This window comes from Cetorhinus maximus, chromosome 1 (assembly GCF_964194155.1).
Source record: "Cetorhinus maximus chromosome 1, sCetMax3.hap1.1, whole genome shotgun sequence".
Classification (NCBI taxonomy): domain Eukaryota; kingdom Metazoa; phylum Chordata; class Chondrichthyes; order Lamniformes; family Cetorhinidae; genus Cetorhinus; species Cetorhinus maximus.
In genome coordinates, this window is record NC_135879.1 from 180,304,890 (window position 1) to 180,324,890 (window position 20,001).

Consider the following 20,001-nt stretch of genomic DNA (forward strand, 5'->3'; position numbering starts at 1 on the left):
CAACTAAGCCAATTTTGAATCCACCTTATCAAAGTACCCTGTATCCCATGTGCATTTGCCTTCTTTATAAGTCTCCCATGTGGGACCTTGTCAAAGGCTTTGCTGAAATCCATATAAACTACATCAACTGCACTACCCTCATCTACAAACTTGGTTGCCTCCTCAAAAAATTCAATCAAATTTGTTAAGCATGACCTCCCTCTGACAAAGCCATGCTGACTATCCCTGATTAAACCTTGCCTCTCCACGTGGAGATAGATACTCTCCTTAAGAAATTTCTCCAATAGTTTCCCTACCACTGAAGTGAGACTCACTGGCCTGTAGTTCCCTGGCTTATCTCTACAACCCTTCTTATATAGCGGAACCACATTAGCTGTTCTCCAGTCCTCTGGCACCTCCCCCGTGGCCAGAGAGAAATGAAAAATTTGGGTCTGAGCCCCTGCTATCTCCTCCCTTGCCTCCCTCAGCTGTCTGGGACACAAATCATCCAGACCTGGAGATTTGTCCACTTTTAAGCCTGCCAACACCTCCAATACCTTGTCACTCCCTATATCAATTTGCTTAAGAACCTCGCAGTCTCTCTGCCCAAGTTCCATATCTTCATCTTCATTCTCTTGGGTGAAGACGGATGTGGAGTATTCATTCAACACTCTAGCGATGTCCTCTGGCTCCACCCATAGATTTCCCCCTTGGTCCGTTATGGGCCCTACTCTTTCCCTGGTTATCTTCTTCCCATTGATATACTTATAGAATATCTTGGGATTTTCCCTACTTTTACCAGCCAGAGCTTTCTCATATCCCCTCTTTGCTCTCCTAATTGCTTTCTTAAGCTCCACCCTGCACTGTCTGTACTCCACTAATGCCTCCGCTGATTTGCTCCCCTTGTACCTGTTAAAAGCCTTTCTTTTCCTTCTCATCGTATCCTGAATATCTCTGCTCATCCATGGTTCTCTGGGCTTGTTACTCCTTCCTATCGCCCTAGAGGGAACATGTTGAGCCTGTACCTTCCCCATTTCCTTTTTGAACACCCCCCACTGTTCCTCTGTAGATTTCCCCACAAATAACTGTTCCCAGTCTACCATGGCCAGATCCTGCCTTATTTTACTAAAATCCACTCTCCCCCAATCCAAAAAATTTTTTTGCAACTTGTCGATTTCTTTGTCCATAACAAACTTAAATTGTACCATAGATAAAAACAAAAAACTACTGCGAATGCTGGAAATCCAAAACAAAAACAGAATTACCTGGAAAAACTCAGCAGGTCTGGCAGCATCGGTGGAGAAGAAAAGAGTCGACGTTTCGAGTCCACATGACCCTTCAACAGAACTGAAGGGTCATGTGGACTTGAAACGTTGACTCTTTTCTTCTCCACCGATGCTGCCAGACCTGCTGAGTTTTTCCAGGTAATTCTGTTTTTGTTTTAAATTGTACCATGTTGTGGTTGCTATCGCTAAAATGCTTGCCCACCACCACCTCAGCCACCTGTCCAGCTTCATTCCCCAGAATTAGGTCCAGCAATGCACCGTCCCTTGTAGGACCCTCTACATATTGACCTAAAAAGTTCTCCTGTACACATGCCAAGAAATCCACTCCATCCAAGCCCTTAACTCTATGTCTATCCCAAGTTGAAGTCACCTAACATAATTACCCTATTGTTATTGTTTTTACACACCTCCACAAATTGTGCACATATTTGCTCCTCAATTTCTCGCTGACTATCTAGGGTTCTATAATAAACACCTAATAATGTGGTTGCCCCTTTTTTATTCCTAAGCTCTACCCACAAAGCTTTATTTGATGCCCCCTCCAAGATATCACCTCTCCTTACTGCAGTAACTGACTCCTTAACTAATAATGCAACACCCCCTCCTCTTTTACCCCCTCCCCTGTCTCACCTGAAGATTCTATATTCCGGAATGTTGAGCTGCCAATCCTGCCCTTCCCTCAGTCACGTCTCCGTGATGGCTACTATATCACAATTCCACATGTCAATCCTCACCCTTAACTCATCCATTTTACCTGTCATATTCCTGGCATTAAAGAAGAGGCCATCCAACCTTGCCTTACTCCCTCGAAGCTTATTGCAGCTGTACTCCCTCTGACTTGATTCTTTTACTGTATTATGATGTGTCCCTATTCTGCTAACATTCTGTGTCCCCTTCCCCTACCGAATTAGTTTAAACTCCTCCCAACAGCACTCGCATACCCGCCCGCAAGGATGTTAGTCCCGCAGTGGTTCAGATGCAGACCATCCCGCTTGTAGAGGTCCCACCTTCCCTAGAAACGGTCCCAGTGATCCAGGAATCTAAAACCCTCCCTCCTGCACCAACTCTTAAGCCACGTATTCATCTGTGCTATTCTCCTATTTCTGAGCTCGCTAGCACTTGGCACTGGGAATAATCCAGAGATTAGAACCTGAGATGTCTTGCTTTTTAATCTACTGCCTAACTCCCTGAATTCTTGATGCAAGACCTCATCCCTCTTTCTACCTATGTCATTGGTACCAACATGTACCATGACCTCTGCCTTATCACCCTCCCCCTTCAGGATGTCCTGCAGCCGTTCAGTGACATCCCGGACCCTGGCACCAGGGAGGCAACATACTATCCAGGAGTCATGTTGACGGCCACAGTAGCGCCTATCTGTTCCCCTGACTATAGAATCCCCTATTACTATTGCTCTTCCTCCTTTCCTCCCCTCCTGTACAGGCAGGCTGCTTCTGGTGCCAGAAGCTTGGCTCTGTCCGCACTCCCACATGGAGCACGTTTGACTTTGTTAAGCTCACTTACTTCAGGTCTTGGGACTAAAACAATGCCCGGTTTTATTGTGGAGCAACGTAATGTTGCTCACATGCATCACTAATAACCTTAACTATTTGTTAATGCTCATTAATAATCTTCTTGCAAGCTGGCAATAACCTAACATTTCACTCTTTGTTAGTCACCATGAGCCATTTATTTCACATGAGTAATGTTACATAACTACCACTTTATAAACCAGTAAAATAGTCCATTATCATTTTGGACCCTGATAGTATGTTACTTTTTACATACATCTTTACTTTTTGTTAAAATTAGCAAAGACAGAAAACTCAGTTCTGTAGTTTCTTACCTTTGAACCAAACATCAAACATTTTGACTTTATCAATGAAGGATATAATAGGTTCACAATTACAGCCAGGAATCTCGGTATCTTGTTTGATGGCTCTGGTCTCTTCTTTATGTTCTAGTACTATTTGGTGCAAGTGTGCATTTGGCTCCAGCTAAAAATCAAGTTCATTCAGAAGATATTTTTTAAAAATCTTTGAAATTAAATTCAGTGAGCAAATGACAATTATCATAAATACCATGGAAAAGCTGACCAGTACTTCAAAAAAAAAATGACACAGCCTCATTCAACCCATTAAACAACATGCACTTTAAAAGAACTTCAACAACAGCCTATGACCAAGGGCACTGCTTTAAGGCAATTAAATAAGTACATTTATTTTAATTAGATTCAATTTCAGGATTTTTTTGATGTTTTGTAATCACACTGTGCAATTTGTCTTTCTGTGGAAACAGAGACCCAGTCAGCTCATCATTAGTTACAATGAAAGTACAATGAGACATGAGTTCGTCATGATCAAAGTTGCAACTATAATTATATGCAAACCCAATATTCTAGTAGTTGTATCATATTAGGAAAAATAACTGAAGTACACAAAAAGTGTGTAGTGGCAGATTTAGAATTTTTAAAATGCAGTGTAATATAATGTAAATGTAATGCATGAAGTCTGATGATACAAAATTTATTTTCTAGGAAATATCTGGGGACGTGTCATCTGCAATTTTTGATTCTTGATACATTTGACACATTTTTGGGACACATTCCAGTATTTTGAAGTGGACATAATTATTTCAGTTCCTGGCTTTTTCAGTTTTTTTTTTGCTGAGCGTTATCTTTTCCCCATACATTTCTTTCTTCTTCCTGCTATTCAGAGTCATCCAAATTGTGCACCTTTACCACCCTCAGTGCATGTGGTTATGTAGATCTATTATTTTGAACCATCAGCAATGTTATGGAACTCTAAATCACTAAAGGACTCAATACAATCCAAAATGGTGTTTGAGTCGAGACAAAGAAGTATACAGAGTAAAATGTGTTGCATTGTGTTAAATGGGAAAAATATAATTGAGTTAATGAGCAGAATTTTCTGTGCCTGTTGGCGGTGGGCGTGGTTGGTGGCGTGAGCAGACAATATGGCGAGAAGGCCGAAAATCGTTTTCATGACGCTATGAAACCAGTTTGCAATTGTCCGCTCTGCCCGTCAATGGCAGGCTGCGTTTCCCATCGTCAGAAGTTAGGAGCTTCATTGTAATACATCTGCATATCATTATAAGACCAGCTGGCAGGGCTGCACTGCAGTTGAGGCAAGTTGGGGGGGGCGGTGGCAAGGGTTGCACTGCGTTTGGTGGTGGTGCACAAACACGTGCGGGCGGGGGGAAGGGAAGCAGCCAAGCATTAGGGAAATCTTGTATAAAGTGACCCTTCCTCCACAGCTGAGACAGTTCAGGCGCAGCCACATTGCCATACTTGGAGTCGGGCCTTTGGCTTATCTGCCCACTCAAGCAATTTAGAGGCATAAAAGTGCCACCAAGTGCTCCAGAGCTTTTCACCCCTTGGGCACAGACTGCAAACTAATGAGCGTTTTAGTTGTCAGAAGAACAGTTGGGGACGACTGCACCAGTTGTACAATCTCCTTGCCAAAGCTGGCCATGGAGCAGTCACTGGTGGAGTCGCTCACAGCTCCTTGCAATGTCATCATTCCGGTTTGGACCAGCCGCCCCCATGGCTTAAGCTAACAGTGCAGCCTTGCAGTGCGGATTAGGAGAATGCCTGTGCCTGAGCCGAGAGCACAGCATGCAGCCCAATGAGCAAGGTTGCCGCCAAGCAGTCAGATGGAATGGGGCGGAGTTGGGTGGGCTCTCGGTTAGCCATGCAGCAGACTAAGCTCTGACCATCCAAGTGGTGGCCAGAACTCTGGGAGGTGTTAAGGGGCCTTCAGACTTAACCAAGAGAGGTTCTTAGAACACCCAGCCACCCAAGCTAACCCATGCTTCTCTCTCACTCATCCGGCAGGAGGAGTACATCAGGAGCATGGAGCCTGGTGACCTACCTGTATGCCTCGTGGCTTACAGAGAGTGCAGACAAAGGAGAAGATGCCTGGCTGGGCGGAGAGAGGAGCAGCACCCTCAGGGAGAAGGGGCGGCTGGGGCTCCTGCACACGCCGCTAAACAGCCACAGCGAGGCAGCGCTGGTCAGTGCCTAGACCCAAGGTCTATAGACGCCACCTTTCATTCCTGCAGATGACCAAGAACCAATGTCACCAAAGAATGCGCATGTCTAGGGAACTTGTCGGTCACATCTGTCAGCTGCTTCAGGATTTGGCGCCACTGGGAGATGGTGGGCATCCACTGCCCCTGGCTGTGAAAGTGACTACGGTGCTCAATTTTTACGCCAGTGGCTCCTTTCAGGGCTCCACAAGTGACCTCTGATACTGGGGTATCACAAGCCTCCACCCACAAATGCATCCATGAGGTCACGGATGCCATCTTTGCGAAGGCGCACAACTTTGTGCCTTTTGCCCGGGACCAGGAAAGCCAGGATGCAACAGCGCTGGGATTTGCCCAGATCTCAGGTTTCCCACAGGTGCAGGGTGCCATCGACTGCACTCACGTGGCACTCAGATCTCCATGGCAACAAGCGGTTAACTATGTCAACTGCAAGGGATTCCATTCGCTGAATGTGCAGCTAGTGTGGGACCACCACAAACACATCCTGCAGGTCTGTGCAGGGTTTCCAGGGAGTGTCCATGACTCCTACGAAAGGGTGGTAGAGGCAGAAACCCTCATAACACTTAAGAAGTATTTGGATGTGTACTTGCGATGCCATGGCATACAAGGCTATGGGCCTAGTGCTGGAAAATGAGATTAGAATAGTTAGGTACTTGTTTGACCGGCGCAGACTCGATGGGCCTTTTTCTGTGCTGTAGACCTCTATGATTCTAATGCCAAAGGATGCCTTACCTCTCCCAAAGGTGACCTGGGCCCCAATCCAAAGGCTCTCTGCAAATCTTGCTATCCAAACGCATCCACCAAGTTCCAACCTCCCCTTACCTATTCTAATCTGTGCACTCCGGATTCCACACTCTTCTTCTAAAACCCACTTCAGTGGAGGCAGCTGGTGATTTAAATGGCCAACTGCCTCCGAGAATCGCGCATGTGCGAAAGCCGGCCTCCAGTCTTGCCCCTGCAAGGATGGGAAATGCCAGGTTTGGGGGCGGGATGAGAAATTTGGCCATTTCTGGGATTTTCACCATGAGAGAGCCTCTCCACTGTGGCAAAATTCCAGGCCTAAGTATGTTGCTTCGGTATTTACCAGGGAGATAGACCAGCTGGACATGACATTGAATGATGAGCTGAGAGAAGTGTATTCAAAATAAAAAAAGGGAGTGCATTAAATATATTAAACTCAAAGAGGATAAAGCCCCTGGTCGAGATGGATTGCATCCACATACTTCAAAAGAATCTAGGGAAAAGATAGCAAAAACATTACCACACATTCATTAGAAAAAGGTGCAGTGTCAAAGGACTGGAGGATACCTAATATAATTCCTACATTTAAGAACGGGAATGAGAATGTCAAGCAAATTATAGACCAGTCAGCTTAACATCAGTGGCAGGGAAAGAAAATGGAATCCCTACTAAAGGAGAAAATCGAAGAACATCTAGAAATGAGAAATATAATAATGAATTGTCAGCATGGATTTCAAAATGGAAAATCTTGCTTGACCAACCTTATTGAATTTTTTGATGTGGTAGCAGTGAGCGTAGACAGCGTAGACAGTGGTAATGCAGCAGAAGTAATTTACTGGATTTACAAAAGGACTTCAATAAAGTGCGCCATAATAAACTAATGAATGACAGAGAATGTGGAGCCAGGGGACAAATGCAGAATGGATTGCTAACCAGCTTCAAGGACAGTAAGGAGTGGGAGTAAAGGGTAGTTATTCAGGGTGGCAGAAGGTGGGAAGTGGTGTTCCACTAGGATCAGTGCTGGGACCACTGCGTTTCATTAACAATTTGGACTATCAAATTTAAAAAAAAACCAATTTCCTAAATTACAGATTACACCAAATTTGAGGGGGTGGTGGGAGGTTGGTGGGGGTGGGGGTGGGGAGGGGGGGGGTGGTAGTGGGGGAGTGGGGGTTCAATAATCAACACTTAGGAGGACTGCAACACATTACAGGAGGGCATTAACAAATTTGCAGTATAAAGTTCAACACAAATGAATGTGAGATAGTACATTTTGATAGGAAGAATAGAGAGGAGGTGGTATAGTGGTATTGTCACTGGATGAGTAATCTACAGACCCTGGGTTCAAATCCCAACATGAGATTAAAAGTCCAATGGTGACTCTGAAACCATCGTCAATTGTTGTAAAAACCCATCTAGTTTACTAGTGTCCTTTGCAGAAGAAAATCTGCTGTCCTTACATGTAGACTCTAGGTCCACAGCAATGTGGTTGACTCTTAAATGTCCTCTAGCAAATCCTAAAGGGAGTGGAACCAGACAGACCACCTGGCATCAACCTAGACACTGGAAATGACAACAGCAAACTGGTAGGCCTACCACTTCTTCCAAGTGCTGCCCTGACATCTGCAGGAGGATTGGAGACAGCCTGTGCAATGGTTGGCTCTGATGACTTTGGCATGTGTACTCTGGAGAGCTGAGGCCTTAAGGGTCCTGGCTTGCTTTGGCTGTCCTCCTGGGGGCCTGCAGCTCCCTCTGCAATGACAGAGGATGAGGTTGAGGGGGGTCACAGGCAAAGGGGGCTCGGAAGGAGAGGACAACCTCTGAGATTCCTGAGTGGGCGATCCAGGGGTGTCCAGCTGCCAATCTTCCTCCTTTCGGATGCCGAGGGCCCCAGCCTGATTCTTTGAGGGGAAGAAGCACCTAGAGGGATGTCAAGGTGCCCTGTTTCCCTCTTCCAGTGTGCTGCAGGAACTCACCCATGGCTACTGTGATGAAATGCAGGTCTGCGTGCATCTCCATGATATCTGCCATCCTTCCAATGGAGACCCCCGTGCGCACACATATGGGCACTACATCAGAGAGCAGGTAGATGCATTCCTCCAACTCGTGTGCCACCCTGTTGAGGACTTCCAACAGCTCTGCGCGATGTTCCCCACCTTCTGCTTACTCTCCACGATGAGTTGGAAGGCTGAATCCAGAAGCTCATCATCTGACTCAGACCTCACAGATGCCTCTTCCCCAGCAGTCCTCCGAGTGTCAGGGAGCTCGGCTGAGCCTGCTCCTTCAGCTGCAGACACGTGTCCACGTGGTGACAATCAGATTGTGATGCTGAGCCTGTGCTAGATCCAGGTCCCAGCAAGGTGTGTGTCTCTGCACTGTTGGGGGGTGTGGGTAAGTGTTGCAGAAGTGCTGATGGCCCAGATTTTAATGTCTCCGTCAAGCTGGAATGGAAGCGGAAGGGCTTTAAAAATGATGGATGGGATCCAATTCCGGGATTCCTGTTTCCTGCAATTTTTGCTGATGCGGGATAACTGCCTCAAAAGAAACACACTGAATGGATGGTCAGACAAATTCTTAGTCAGATAGTATCATTATCAATGCTCAGCTAAGCTCCCAGGATAACCAAGGCATTCAGTCTTCTGGGGGTGCTATTTGCATAGTTGCAAAGGGAACTGCTAGCCTTGTTTTACTGACAGTTTTATTACCATGGAATAACTTGATCTTTCTTTTGAGTATTTTTTCAATGCCTGTGTGCTTATTTGGAAAGGATTAAATGTTTCTTAAATATGATTTTCACTTGTGTTGGATTGGCAGTTTTCTGAGATTGTAAGGGGCATTTCTTTTCAAAGGAATGTTAAATGCCTGATTTTTTTTTTAATTTCATGAGCATTTCAAAGACTTGCCAGTGTTATATAGCTCATGAGTTCTGTACTTAGTGGATACTGGGTGAGTGGGCATGGAGGATGCATGGGAAAGATACGAGGGGGCATGGGGGTGTGTGGAAGTGAGGGCTAGATGGCTTAACAACCCTGAATAGAACTGGGCCAATGTCTCAGTAAATGGAGGCAGGCCTTCTAACCTGGCAGCCTTGCCATCCACCAGCCTTGCCATCCGCCCGAGACTCGGACCTGCCCCCAATGTGGCAGGCCCATCTCCAGGCCATGCCCACCTCCCTGACACAAATAGGATGGGCAGGTTCCTCCAAGGTGGTGATGGGATTGGGAAAATTCCAGACTCTTGATACCTGCCTCAACCATGAAAATCTGGCCCTAAATCTTTGACTAGTTGTCACACCACTCTCTAGATTTTGTTAACTTGGACTAACTATAGAAAGCACCAAACACTTGTAGAATAAAAGCAAAAGTGGGATGAAATCAACCAGCAATGGACCTGTAAATGGTTGTAAATCCCTTTAAACTGCGTAAGTGGGGTTTCTTCCTGCTACTAAATGCATGTTCAGTTGTGCAAAGTTAAGAAAGATGATTGCTGGAGCATTGAGCTTCAAAATGATGCTGCTAGCATCCAAGTAGCACTACATGCTGATTCATGTCATGATCTGCCTGTTCTGCATAATCCTGGTCACCGTTCATTGTGTATGAGTCTTGGCCTTCTGTCTCTTGGCCTTCTGCCACTGTGTATTGACCTTCATCAATATGGCATCTAGCACAACTCAAACAAAAAGCGCACACCTGTATATGCACTGTGGTCGCCATTTTGGACACTCAACAGCATCTGTACGATCCAGGCAACAGGCATTACCAATCTAGATTTCACACCATTCATCTTTAAAATAAGACTTTCATTTTTATTTTCACTGCTGAATATTCCAATTTTAATCTTGTCCTCTATACTTTTAATAAATTCGGTTGTATTATTTTCCTCTGCTTCTTTTGTAAATTACTGTATTTTTTAAATTATTCGTTCATAAGATGGGGGCATTACTGGTTAGGCCAGCTCTTATTGCACATCCCTAACCGCCCTTGAGAACTGAGTGACTTGCTAGGTCATTTCAGAGGGCATTTAAGAGTCAACCACATTGCTGTGAGTCTTAAGTCACATGTAGGCCAGACCAGGTAAGGACAGCAGACTAACAGAAACAGAAATACCTGGAAAAACTCAGCAGGTCTGGCAGCATCGGCAGAGAAGAGCACAGTTGACGTTTCGAGTCCTCATGACCCTTCAACAGAACTAAGTAAAAATAGTAAAGGGGTGAAATACAAGCTGGTTTAAGGGGGGGGGTTGTTGGGACAAGAAGCCAGTAATAGGTGGAGATAACCAAAAGATGTCACAGACAAAAGGATAAAGAGGTGTTGAAGGTGGTGATATTATCTAAAGGAATGTGCTAATTAAGAGTAGAAAGCAGGACAAACAAGGTACAGATAGACCTAGTGGGGGTGGGGTGGGGGGGTAGGAATAATAAAAAGGCTAAAAGGTAGAGATAAATAATGGGTGGAAATACATTTAAAAATAATGGAAATAGGTGGGAAAAGAAAAATCTATATAAATTATTGGAAAAAACAAAAAGGGGGGGGAAGAAACAGGGGGTGAGGATGGAAGATTTCCAGCATCTGCAGTTCTTTGCTTTTATCTAAGGATAGCAGACTTCCTTCTTTAAAGAACATTAGTGAACCAGATTGGTTTTTACGACAATCGACAATGGTTCCATCGCCATTATTAGACTTTTAATTGAAGATTTTTTATTGAATTCAAATTTCACCATCTACCACCTCCCCAATACTTATTTACCCCCTCCCCACCCCCCCCGCTTTACCCCATTCCCCAACCCCACTACCTACCCCCCACTTTTCCCCAGCCCGCTGCCTGCCCCCTCCTTTTCCCCATCCCTACCTCTCCAATTTCCTCCCTCCCCCCACTTTCTTCCCCTCATTGTTTTCTCACCCCTCTCCCACTTTCTTCCCCCACCCCACTTTCTCCCCCAAGCACCGACTTTCTCCCTCTGCTTTCTGCCCCATGGTGGGATTCAACCCAGGTCCCTAGAGTATTACCCTGGGTTTCTGGATTACTAGGTCTGGTGACAATGCCACTACGCCATCACCTCCCCAGTACTTATTACAAAACTTCAAATTAAATAACTTGAATATGTGCATTGCCATGGAAATACTGGAAATATTCTCAGAATACACTGTGTACTAATTAGACATTTATATTATACATTTGAAAACCAAGATTTGTTTAAATTATAAAACATGCATTTATATTGAATTTTGGAAGTTTGTTTCTCCTGAGCAGACAGGTAGTGGGTAAAATGTTGGTCCGTGAGGCCAACTTTCTTTCAGCAGCACCTTCTGAACCTGGAATCTACCTAGAAGGACAAGGGCAGCAGATGCATGGGAATACCACCTCCTGCAAGTTCCCCTGCAAACCACATACCATCCTTACTTGGAACTATACCACTGTTCCTTAGTTAAAATTCTGGAATTCCCTCCCGAACAGCACTGTCAATGGACTGCAGCAGTTCAAGGTAGCTCATCACGACCTTCTCAACAGCATTTAGAGATGGCATCAAACACTGACCTTCTCAGAGACGCTCATATCCCAAGAGCAAATAATAAAGCCTACTCTGAACATTATTTTTCCATTTGGTATTTCCATCAACACACCATGGTGGTCATGCTTTCAGCTGCCAAGGCTCTTGAGCTCTGAAATTCCCTCCATAAACCTCAGCCTCCCTCTCCTTTAACATTGAAAAATCTACCTCTTTGATCTAGTTTTGGACACGTATAATATTTTTTTGCTGTTCAGTGTCAATTTTTTTTACAAGAATTCTGTTAAGCGCTTTGGGGCATTTTACTATAAAGGTGGTATATAAATACAAATTGTTGTTGTTGTAGTTTCCCCTTTGGCATCAGGCTGATGCACAGTTGTGCAATATGCCAGTACCTACGTACAAGCAGGGTTATTTGGAAAAAATAGAAATCAAGTGACAGTATCAGTTGATTTGATCTATTCCAAGTGTCGCTGTCAGAAGGAACCAAATTAAATCATAGAGTTAGACAGCACAGGAGTCCCAATTTTGCCTATGCCAACTTGTTCAAAGAGCTATCAATTTAAACCTACTTCCCTGTTCTTTCTCCATTGCCCTGAAACTATTTCCACTTTGATTATTTATTCAATTCCCTTTTGAAAGTTGCTCTTGAATCTGTTTCCACCACCTTTTCAGTGTTCCCGAATCGTAACGTAAAAAAATGCACCTCATCTCCTTCTGATTCTTTTGCCATACCATCTTAAACCTGTATCCTCTTGTCACTGACCCTTCTGCCACTGGAAACAGTGTCTCCTTATTTACTCTATGAAACCATTCATGACTTTCAACACCTCCACTAAAGATCCCCTTATCATTCTCTGCTCTAAGGTGAACAACGCTTTCGTCTTTCCACATAATTCAAATCCCTCATCCACTCCAGTAAACCCCGCCAAGGTCAACTTTCCATTGTGTGGCTTTCAGATGACAGTTTATGACTCAGGTGCCTGTAGGATTGCAGTGTGATGCAGTTGCCAAAAATATATCCGGTCTGTAATAGATTGCCGATTCATTCCACAACCCAAGAAAATCCTTTATGGGACCACTTGAACAATTAGATTTGTCATAACAACTACACTTAAGGTAACAAATGTCATGGCTTTATTTTCTAGCATGGGCTTGTATTTGAGTGCACATATACTGTTTTAATTGTTAGGTTCCAAGAGGCCTATCTGTGCAGACCCTAATATTCAATTGAACAATTAAATTATTGTACCCTTCAATTTCTTTAGGCTACTCCAAGTAATTCTATGAACGTGTGAGGAAATAAACACCAGCAGCACCTCAGTCCACCTTTGTGACTCCTACACCTTCTCTGGATCCCCCTACCCAGCCCCACTACATTGCCCCTCATCCCCTCCCCACTTTCCCCCCCACTTCAACCACCTCCCTACTCTTCCCCTTTCCCTACATGCCTACTTTACCCCCTCCGCACTTTTCCCCTTCCCCCACTCCCTTGCTTCACCCCACTCCCCACTTTTCCCCATCCCACCACCTGCGCCCTCCATTACCCCATCCCTGCCTCCCCACTTTCCTCCCTCTACCCCACTTTCTTCCCCACATCACTTTCTCACCCCTTTTCCACTTTCTCCCCCTTGCACTGACTTTCTCCTCCGCTTTCTCCCCTATGCACCAACTTTCTGCCCCCTTTCTCCCCCATGCACCAACTTTCTGCCCCCTTTCTCCCCCATGCACCGACTTTCTCCCTCCGCTTTCTCCCCGATGCGCCAACTTTCTCCCCCCACTTTCTCCACGATGCACCAACTTTCTCCCCCCACTTTCTCCACGATGCACCGACTTTCTCCCCCCACTTTCTCCACGATGCACCGACTTTCTCCCCCCACTTTCTCCCCAATGCATCAACTTCTCTCCCCGCTTTCACCCCATGCACTGACTTTCTTCCCCAAACCGTTTTCTCCCCAGGCACCAACCTCCCCAACCCACTTTCTCCCCTTATACTGACCTCCCCAACCCACTTTCTCCCCATGTACCGACCTCCCCAACCTACTTTCTCCCCATCCACCAACTTTCTCCCCTAACCTGCTTTCGCCACATCCATTGACTTTCTCCTCCACTTTCTCCCCCATGCACCAACTTTCTGCCCTCTTTCTCCCACATGCACCGACTTTCTCCCCCATGTACCAACTTTCTCCCCCGCTTCTCCCCCACGCACCAACTTTCTTCTCCACTTTCTCCCCCATGCACCAACTTTCTTCCCCCGCTATCTCCCCTTTGCACAGACTTTCTCCCCAATGTATTAACTTCTCCCCTGCTTTCTCCCCGATGCACCGTCTTTCTCCCCTGCATTCTCCCTGATGCACCTTCTTTCTCCCCTGCCTTCTCGCCGAAGCAGTCTTTCTCCCCTGCTTTCTCCCTGATGCAGTTTTTCTCCCCTGCTTCCTCCCCATGCACCAACTTTCTCTCCAACCCACTTTCTCCCCATGCACCAACTTTCTCCCCCAACCCACATGCTCCCCATGCACCGACTTTCTCCCCCAACCTTTCTCCCCTAACCCGCTTTCGCCCCATCCACAGACCTTCTCCCCGTCTACCAACTTTCTCCTCCCCTTTCTCCCCGATGCATCAGCTTCTCCCCCCCACTTTCTCACCATGCACTGACTTTCTCCCCCAACCCAATTTTTCCCCATCCAACAACTTTCTCCCCCAACCCGCTTTCGCCCCATCCACCAACCTTCTCCACAGCCACCGGCTTTCTCCCCCACTTTCTCCTCATCCTCTGGCTTTCTACCCCCACTTTCTACCCCCACCTCCTCCTCCCCCTCCGCGTGCCCCTTCATCCAACCGTCCACCTGGCGCACGCACTCGTTGCCGCTTTTAACCAGGTGGTCGTTAAGCACATGCGCAGTTGACGGACTTTGCGAAGCGTCAAACCTCCGCCACCGCCGCCGCGGACACTGAATTCTTTACGCATAAAGACACACTTAAGAAATACTGTTTGAACATAATGCATTTACAAAATGCCAATATTTAACAGAAAATTACCTGGACCAGCTTTTCCTCAAACATTGTTCCTCTGATGCCTGGTTAAACGCAAAGTGAAATAATGGACTGGCTGTGATGCAGAATGAAAACTCGGTGCTAAATTCCTCACCGGACTGTGGTTTTAATACTAGAGCGTTTGCCGATATTTGGTTAACCTAAGACTGCATCAACCCACATGACTGCATTCAGCCAATTGGGAAATACTTGAAACTGAGGCGACAAAAAAATGATCAGAAGGGCTGGGAAGGCTAAGAAATTTCAGCATTTACAGCTTTAGGGCAATTTGTTTGACAGTGGCCATTGTATTAGACTGGTTGCTTGCAATAGTGAGGAATACACAATCTGGTTAAGTTTAAAATTGTGCAACATCTTGACGCTGGAAATGATTCTAACCAGAGACTCGTTTGAATGACGACAATGAAGCTTAGGAAATCGCGGGTGCATAGGTTTTCTTTTCCCACCTCCGGGAAATTAGATGTGGCAGTGATAATGGACAAGAAAGCCTCTTTGAAAAGTAGGACAATGCATTATTGTAATGGACATACTTGGCTTGTTCCTTGTGAACATTTAACCTCCAAATAACAATTGGATGCAATTCTTTATTTCAAATTTATGAAAATTTATTTCAAATAAGGGTGCAGCAGGTGGCATCCCTGCCTCTGAGCCAGAAGCTCTTGATTCAAGTCCCACTTTAGGGCTTGATAGCCAAGAAAGGCACATTCACAGCCAAATAGGTTGAGTATGCTTCTGTAAATCCTTCCAACATATGGCAATGGCAAGCGGTAAGAGCAGGAGAGATTCCTGGGCAGCCATGTGATGGACAGAAAATTGGAGCCTCTACCATCACAATTCATAGCTCCGGACCAGTGCATGTTTCCATGTACTTCTTGTGGGGCCAGTTGGCTGGAAGGCTGGTGTGGACCTGATTGGTGCCAACCTCACAGGGTTTGATCCTGTTTCTGGCTGGTGTGGATTTGGGACCTGCTTCTTCCCCAACTTATGGTGGTGATCGTGGTACCTTGTGTCGAACCTGACTTCAACCAAGAATTGAAGGAGTTGGTCTGTGGTTTGGTGCTTTTTGCCACTCCAGCAGATTGCCTATTGATGATGGGAGTTTGATTATTTTGATGGGTGAGTGTTGTTTGCACCATGTTTGGATCGGATGGGATTGATCAATCAATTGTTGTTTGGATGTTTTTTGTTTGTTGTATTGCCCTCCCACCCACCACCACCAAAATCGAACCCACATTTTCCACAAGTCCCTGAACTGACATAGTACATGCCAAGTAGTCTTTGTTCCAGATGGTTGGCGCAAGTCAGCATGCAGCAGCTGATACAACTCTGTAATGGAGGCAGTGAAAACTTATCTCGCGTATCCAGACACAAATTGAAGGGTTTACGAATGTGGTGAAAATATCTTTGAGAATGTGGCATGCATATTTGTTGCTCTTCATGATCTACATTTTTATGAGGAATGCCTATGTTAACTCCACAGGGTGTACAATGTCAGTTATCTGGAATAATGAAATGCAAAAATATCCATAAAGGGAAAAAACGTTGGGGGACTAGTCAGCAAAGCAAACTAATGCATGGTGTCAAATGCAACAAAGCACATGTAAAAGTGGTCCCCCAAACAACAAAATACAGCAAATGCTGGAAATCTGAAATAAAAACAGAAATTGTTGAAAATACTTGGCCGGTCAGGCAGCTTCTGTAGAGGAAAACAGCTTTGATGTTTCAGGTCAATGACTTTTCATCAGAACTGAGGAAAGAGAAATGTAATAGGTTTTGAGCAAGTGAAAGGGGGGGTTGAGGCAAGGGGGTTGAAGAATAAAAGGAAAGGTTTGTGATAGGGTGGAGAGCAGGAGAGATTAAATAACAAAAAGTTTTATGGCACAAAAACCATAATGGGTATAGTAATGGGTATAGTAAAGAAACAAATGATGCATTTAAATGAGGTGTGAAGGCTGGATAGCATCTGCCAAATGCAAAATGAAGGAATAAAGAAAATTTTTATAAATACCAAACCAGCCAAAAAAACACAAAACAAATGGAGGCAGAGGTTACGATTTAAATTGTTAAACTCAATGTTGAGCCCAGAAGGCTGGAGAATGCCAAGTTGATTTTCCTCCCTTACTTATCTCAGCAACCCGATGCATCTCATGCAGACTGGATGACTTTTCTACTTTGAGCGGTTCCAACCTTTTAAGTACTTTATCTAGTTTTACCCTATCCAATTTCTCGACTACCTTCTCCTTTCTTGAGGCATTGGTAGCATCCTCTTCTTTAGTGAAGACAGATGCAAAGTACTCATTTCATACCTCTGCCTTGCCCGCTGCCTTCAAAAGAAGATCTTTTTTTATCCCTAATTGGCCTTTTTTGACTACCTCTTATATGTTTATGGAAGACTTTTGGGTCGCTTTTATGTTCTATTCTGATTCTGTCTTTGTCCCTCTTATTTCCTTTTTCAGTTCCACCCTGAATTTTTTGAAGCCTGTCTCCTCCTTTCAGGCACTTCTTAAAAACTACCTATCCATCCTAAAATTTTCTCATGTGACTGGGAGCCAGATTTCTTTTTCATGGGGGTGTTGTTGGCCAGGCCAGTATTTATTACCCATCCATAGTTGCCCCATAGTTCAGAGGGCATTTAAGAGTCAAACACATTCCTGTGGGTCTGGAGTCACATGTAGGCCAGACCAGGTAAGTACAGCAGATTTCCTTCCCTAAAGGGCATTAATGGATTTTTTAATAACAATTGACAATGGCTTCATGGTCATCATTAGACTTTTAATTCCAGATTTTTATTCAATTCCACCATCTACTGTGGCAGGATTTGAACCTGGGTCCCCAGAGCATTACCCTGGGTCTCTGGATTACTGGTCTAGCGACAATACCACTATACCATCACCTCTCTGCCCCTGCCCTGCCAATTATTGCTTGATAATGCTCTGGTTAAGTGCTTGGAATGGTTACTGTACAGAGGAGGCCATTCAGCCCATTGTATCTGTGCCAGCTCTATGAAGGAGCAATTCACCTAGTGCCGCTCCTCCACCTGCTCCTTGTAGTCCTGCACATTCTTCCTTTTCAGATAATAATCCAAATCCCTCTTGAGTTCTTCGATTGAACCTGCCTCCACCACACTCTCAGGCAGTGCATTGTAGATCCTAACCACTCGCTGTGTGAAAAAGTTTTCCTTCATGTTGCCATTGCTTCTTTTGCCAATTACCTTAAGTCTGTGCCCCCGATTCTCGATCCTTACACCAATGGGAAGTTTCTCCCTATCTACTCTGTCCAAAACCCTCATTATTTTGAATAAGTCTATCCAAACTCCTCTCAACCTTCTCTTCTCCAAGAAGAACAGCTCCAACTTGTTCAATCTATCTACATAACTGAAGTTACTCATCCTTGAAACCATTCTCATGAATCTTTTCTGCACCTTCTTATTTTTTCTTATTCTTTCATGGGATGTAGGCTTTGCAAGCTGGGCCAGCATTTTATTGCCCATCCCTAATTGCTCTTGCTAAGGTGAGCCACCTTCTTGAACTGCTGCCGTCCATGTGGTGTAATGACACCCACAGTGCTGTTACGGAGGGAGTTCCAGGATTTTGACCCAGTGACAGTGAAGGAATGGCAATATAGTTCCAAGTTAGGATGGTGTGGCTTGGAGGAGAACTTGCAGGTAATGCTGTTCCCATGCATTTGCTGTTCTTTCCCTCCTAGGTTGTAGAGATCGTGGGTTTTGGAAGCTGATGTCGAAGGAGCCTTGATGAGTTCCTGCAGTGCATCTTGTAGATGATAGACAATTCTGCCACTGTGCATCAGTGGTGGAGGGAGTGGATGTTGAAGGTGGTGGATAGGGTGCTAGTCAAGCTTGCTGATTTGTCCTGGATGGTGTTGAGCTTCTTGAGTGCTGTTGGAGCTGCACTCAGCCAGGTAAGTAGAGCGTATTCCATCACACTCCTGACTGGATAGGCTTGGGGAGTCAAGAGGTGAGTTACTCTCCACAAAATTCCTAGCCTCTGACCTGCCCTTGTAGTCGCAGTATTTATATGGCTGGCCCTGTTCAGTTTCTCATCAATGATAAGGATGTTGATAGTGGTGGATTCAGCGATGGTAATGCCATTGAATGTCAAGGGGAGATGGTTGGATTCTCTCTTGTTGGAGATGGTCATTGCCTGGCACTTGTGTGGCGCAAATGTTACTTGCCACTTGTCAGCCTAAGCTTGAATGTTGCCCAGGTCTTGCTGCATATGGACACTGACTGTTTCAGTATCTGAGGAGTTGCAGATGATGCTGAACATTATACAATCATCAGCATACATCTCCACTTCTAATCTTATGATGGAGGGAAGGTCATTGATCAAGCAGCTGAAGATGGTTGGGCCGAGGATACTACCCAGAGGAACTGCTGCAGTGATGCCCTGAGACTGAGATGATTGACCCTGAACAACCACAACCATCTTCCTTTGTGCTAAGCATGACTCCAACCAGCGGAGAGTTTTCCTCCTGATTCCAATTGACTCCAGTTTTGCTAGGGCACCTTGATGCCACACTTAGCCAAATGCTGCCTTGATGTCAAGGACAATCACTCTCACCTCACCTCTAGAATTAAGCTCTTTTGTCCATGTTTGGACCAAGGCTTTAATGAGGTCAGGAGTTGAGCGACTTTGGTAGGACCTAAACTGAACATCAGTGATCAGGTTATTGCTGAGTAAGTGCTGCTTGAAAACCCTTTTGATGACCCCATCCATCATTTTGCTGATAATTGAATGCCTCCACATCCTTCCTAAAGTGTGGTGGACGCAATATTCCAGCTGAGGCTGACCCAGTGTTTTGTACAAGTTTAACTAACTTGTGTTACTTTTGTACTCTTTGCCCCTATTTATAAAACCTAGGGTGCTGTATACTCTATTAACCGTGCTCTCAACCTGTCCTGTCACCTTCAATGATTTATGCACATATGTACCCAGGTCCCTCTGCTCCTCCACCCCCTTTAGAATTTTACCATTTATTTTCCATTGTCTCTCCGTGATCCTTCTACCAAAACGAATCACCTCACATTTCCCTGCATTAAATTTCAACTGACACTTGTCTGCCCATTCCACCAACCTGTCCATGTCCCTTTGAACCTCAGTTCACAGTACTTACAAGTTTTGTATCATCTGCAAATTTTGAAATATGCCCTGTATCCGAGGTCTAAGTCATTAATATATATCAGGATAAGCAGGGGTCCTAACAGAAATCCCTACAGAACTCAATTAACCTCCAGTCTGAAAAACACCCATGAGCCACTACTCTGTTTTCTGTCACACAACCAATTTTGTAAGCATGTTGCTACTATCCCTTTTATTCCATGAGCTCTGACTTTGGACATAAGTC

General features: G+C 45.0%; 1 protein-coding gene across 5 annotated transcripts in view; it reads right to left on the reverse strand.

Annotated features, from left to right (window-relative positions):
• The window catches only part of LOC144685714 (urea transporter 2-like), a 124,707-nt gene extending 109,917 nt beyond the window's left edge, over positions 1–14,790 (reverse strand). For 2 of the 5 annotated variants that reach the window (XM_078550544.1, XM_078550535.1), the window contains exons 1-2: positions 14,623–14,789; positions 3,112–3,262 (exon numbers count right to left, since the gene is read on the reverse strand). In XM_078550544.1, the coding sequence (XP_078406670.1) occupies positions 3,112–3,262; positions 14,623–14,646 (175 nt within the window). In that variant the 5' untranslated portion in view covers positions 14,647–14,789. Of the gene's footprint in view, positions 1–3,111; positions 3,263–14,622 lie in introns of all 5 variants that reach the window. The other 3 variants (XM_078550526.1, XM_078550553.1, XM_078550559.1) reach the window with 3 other exon arrangements.
• Positions 14,791–20,001: the final 5,211 nt, after the last annotated feature.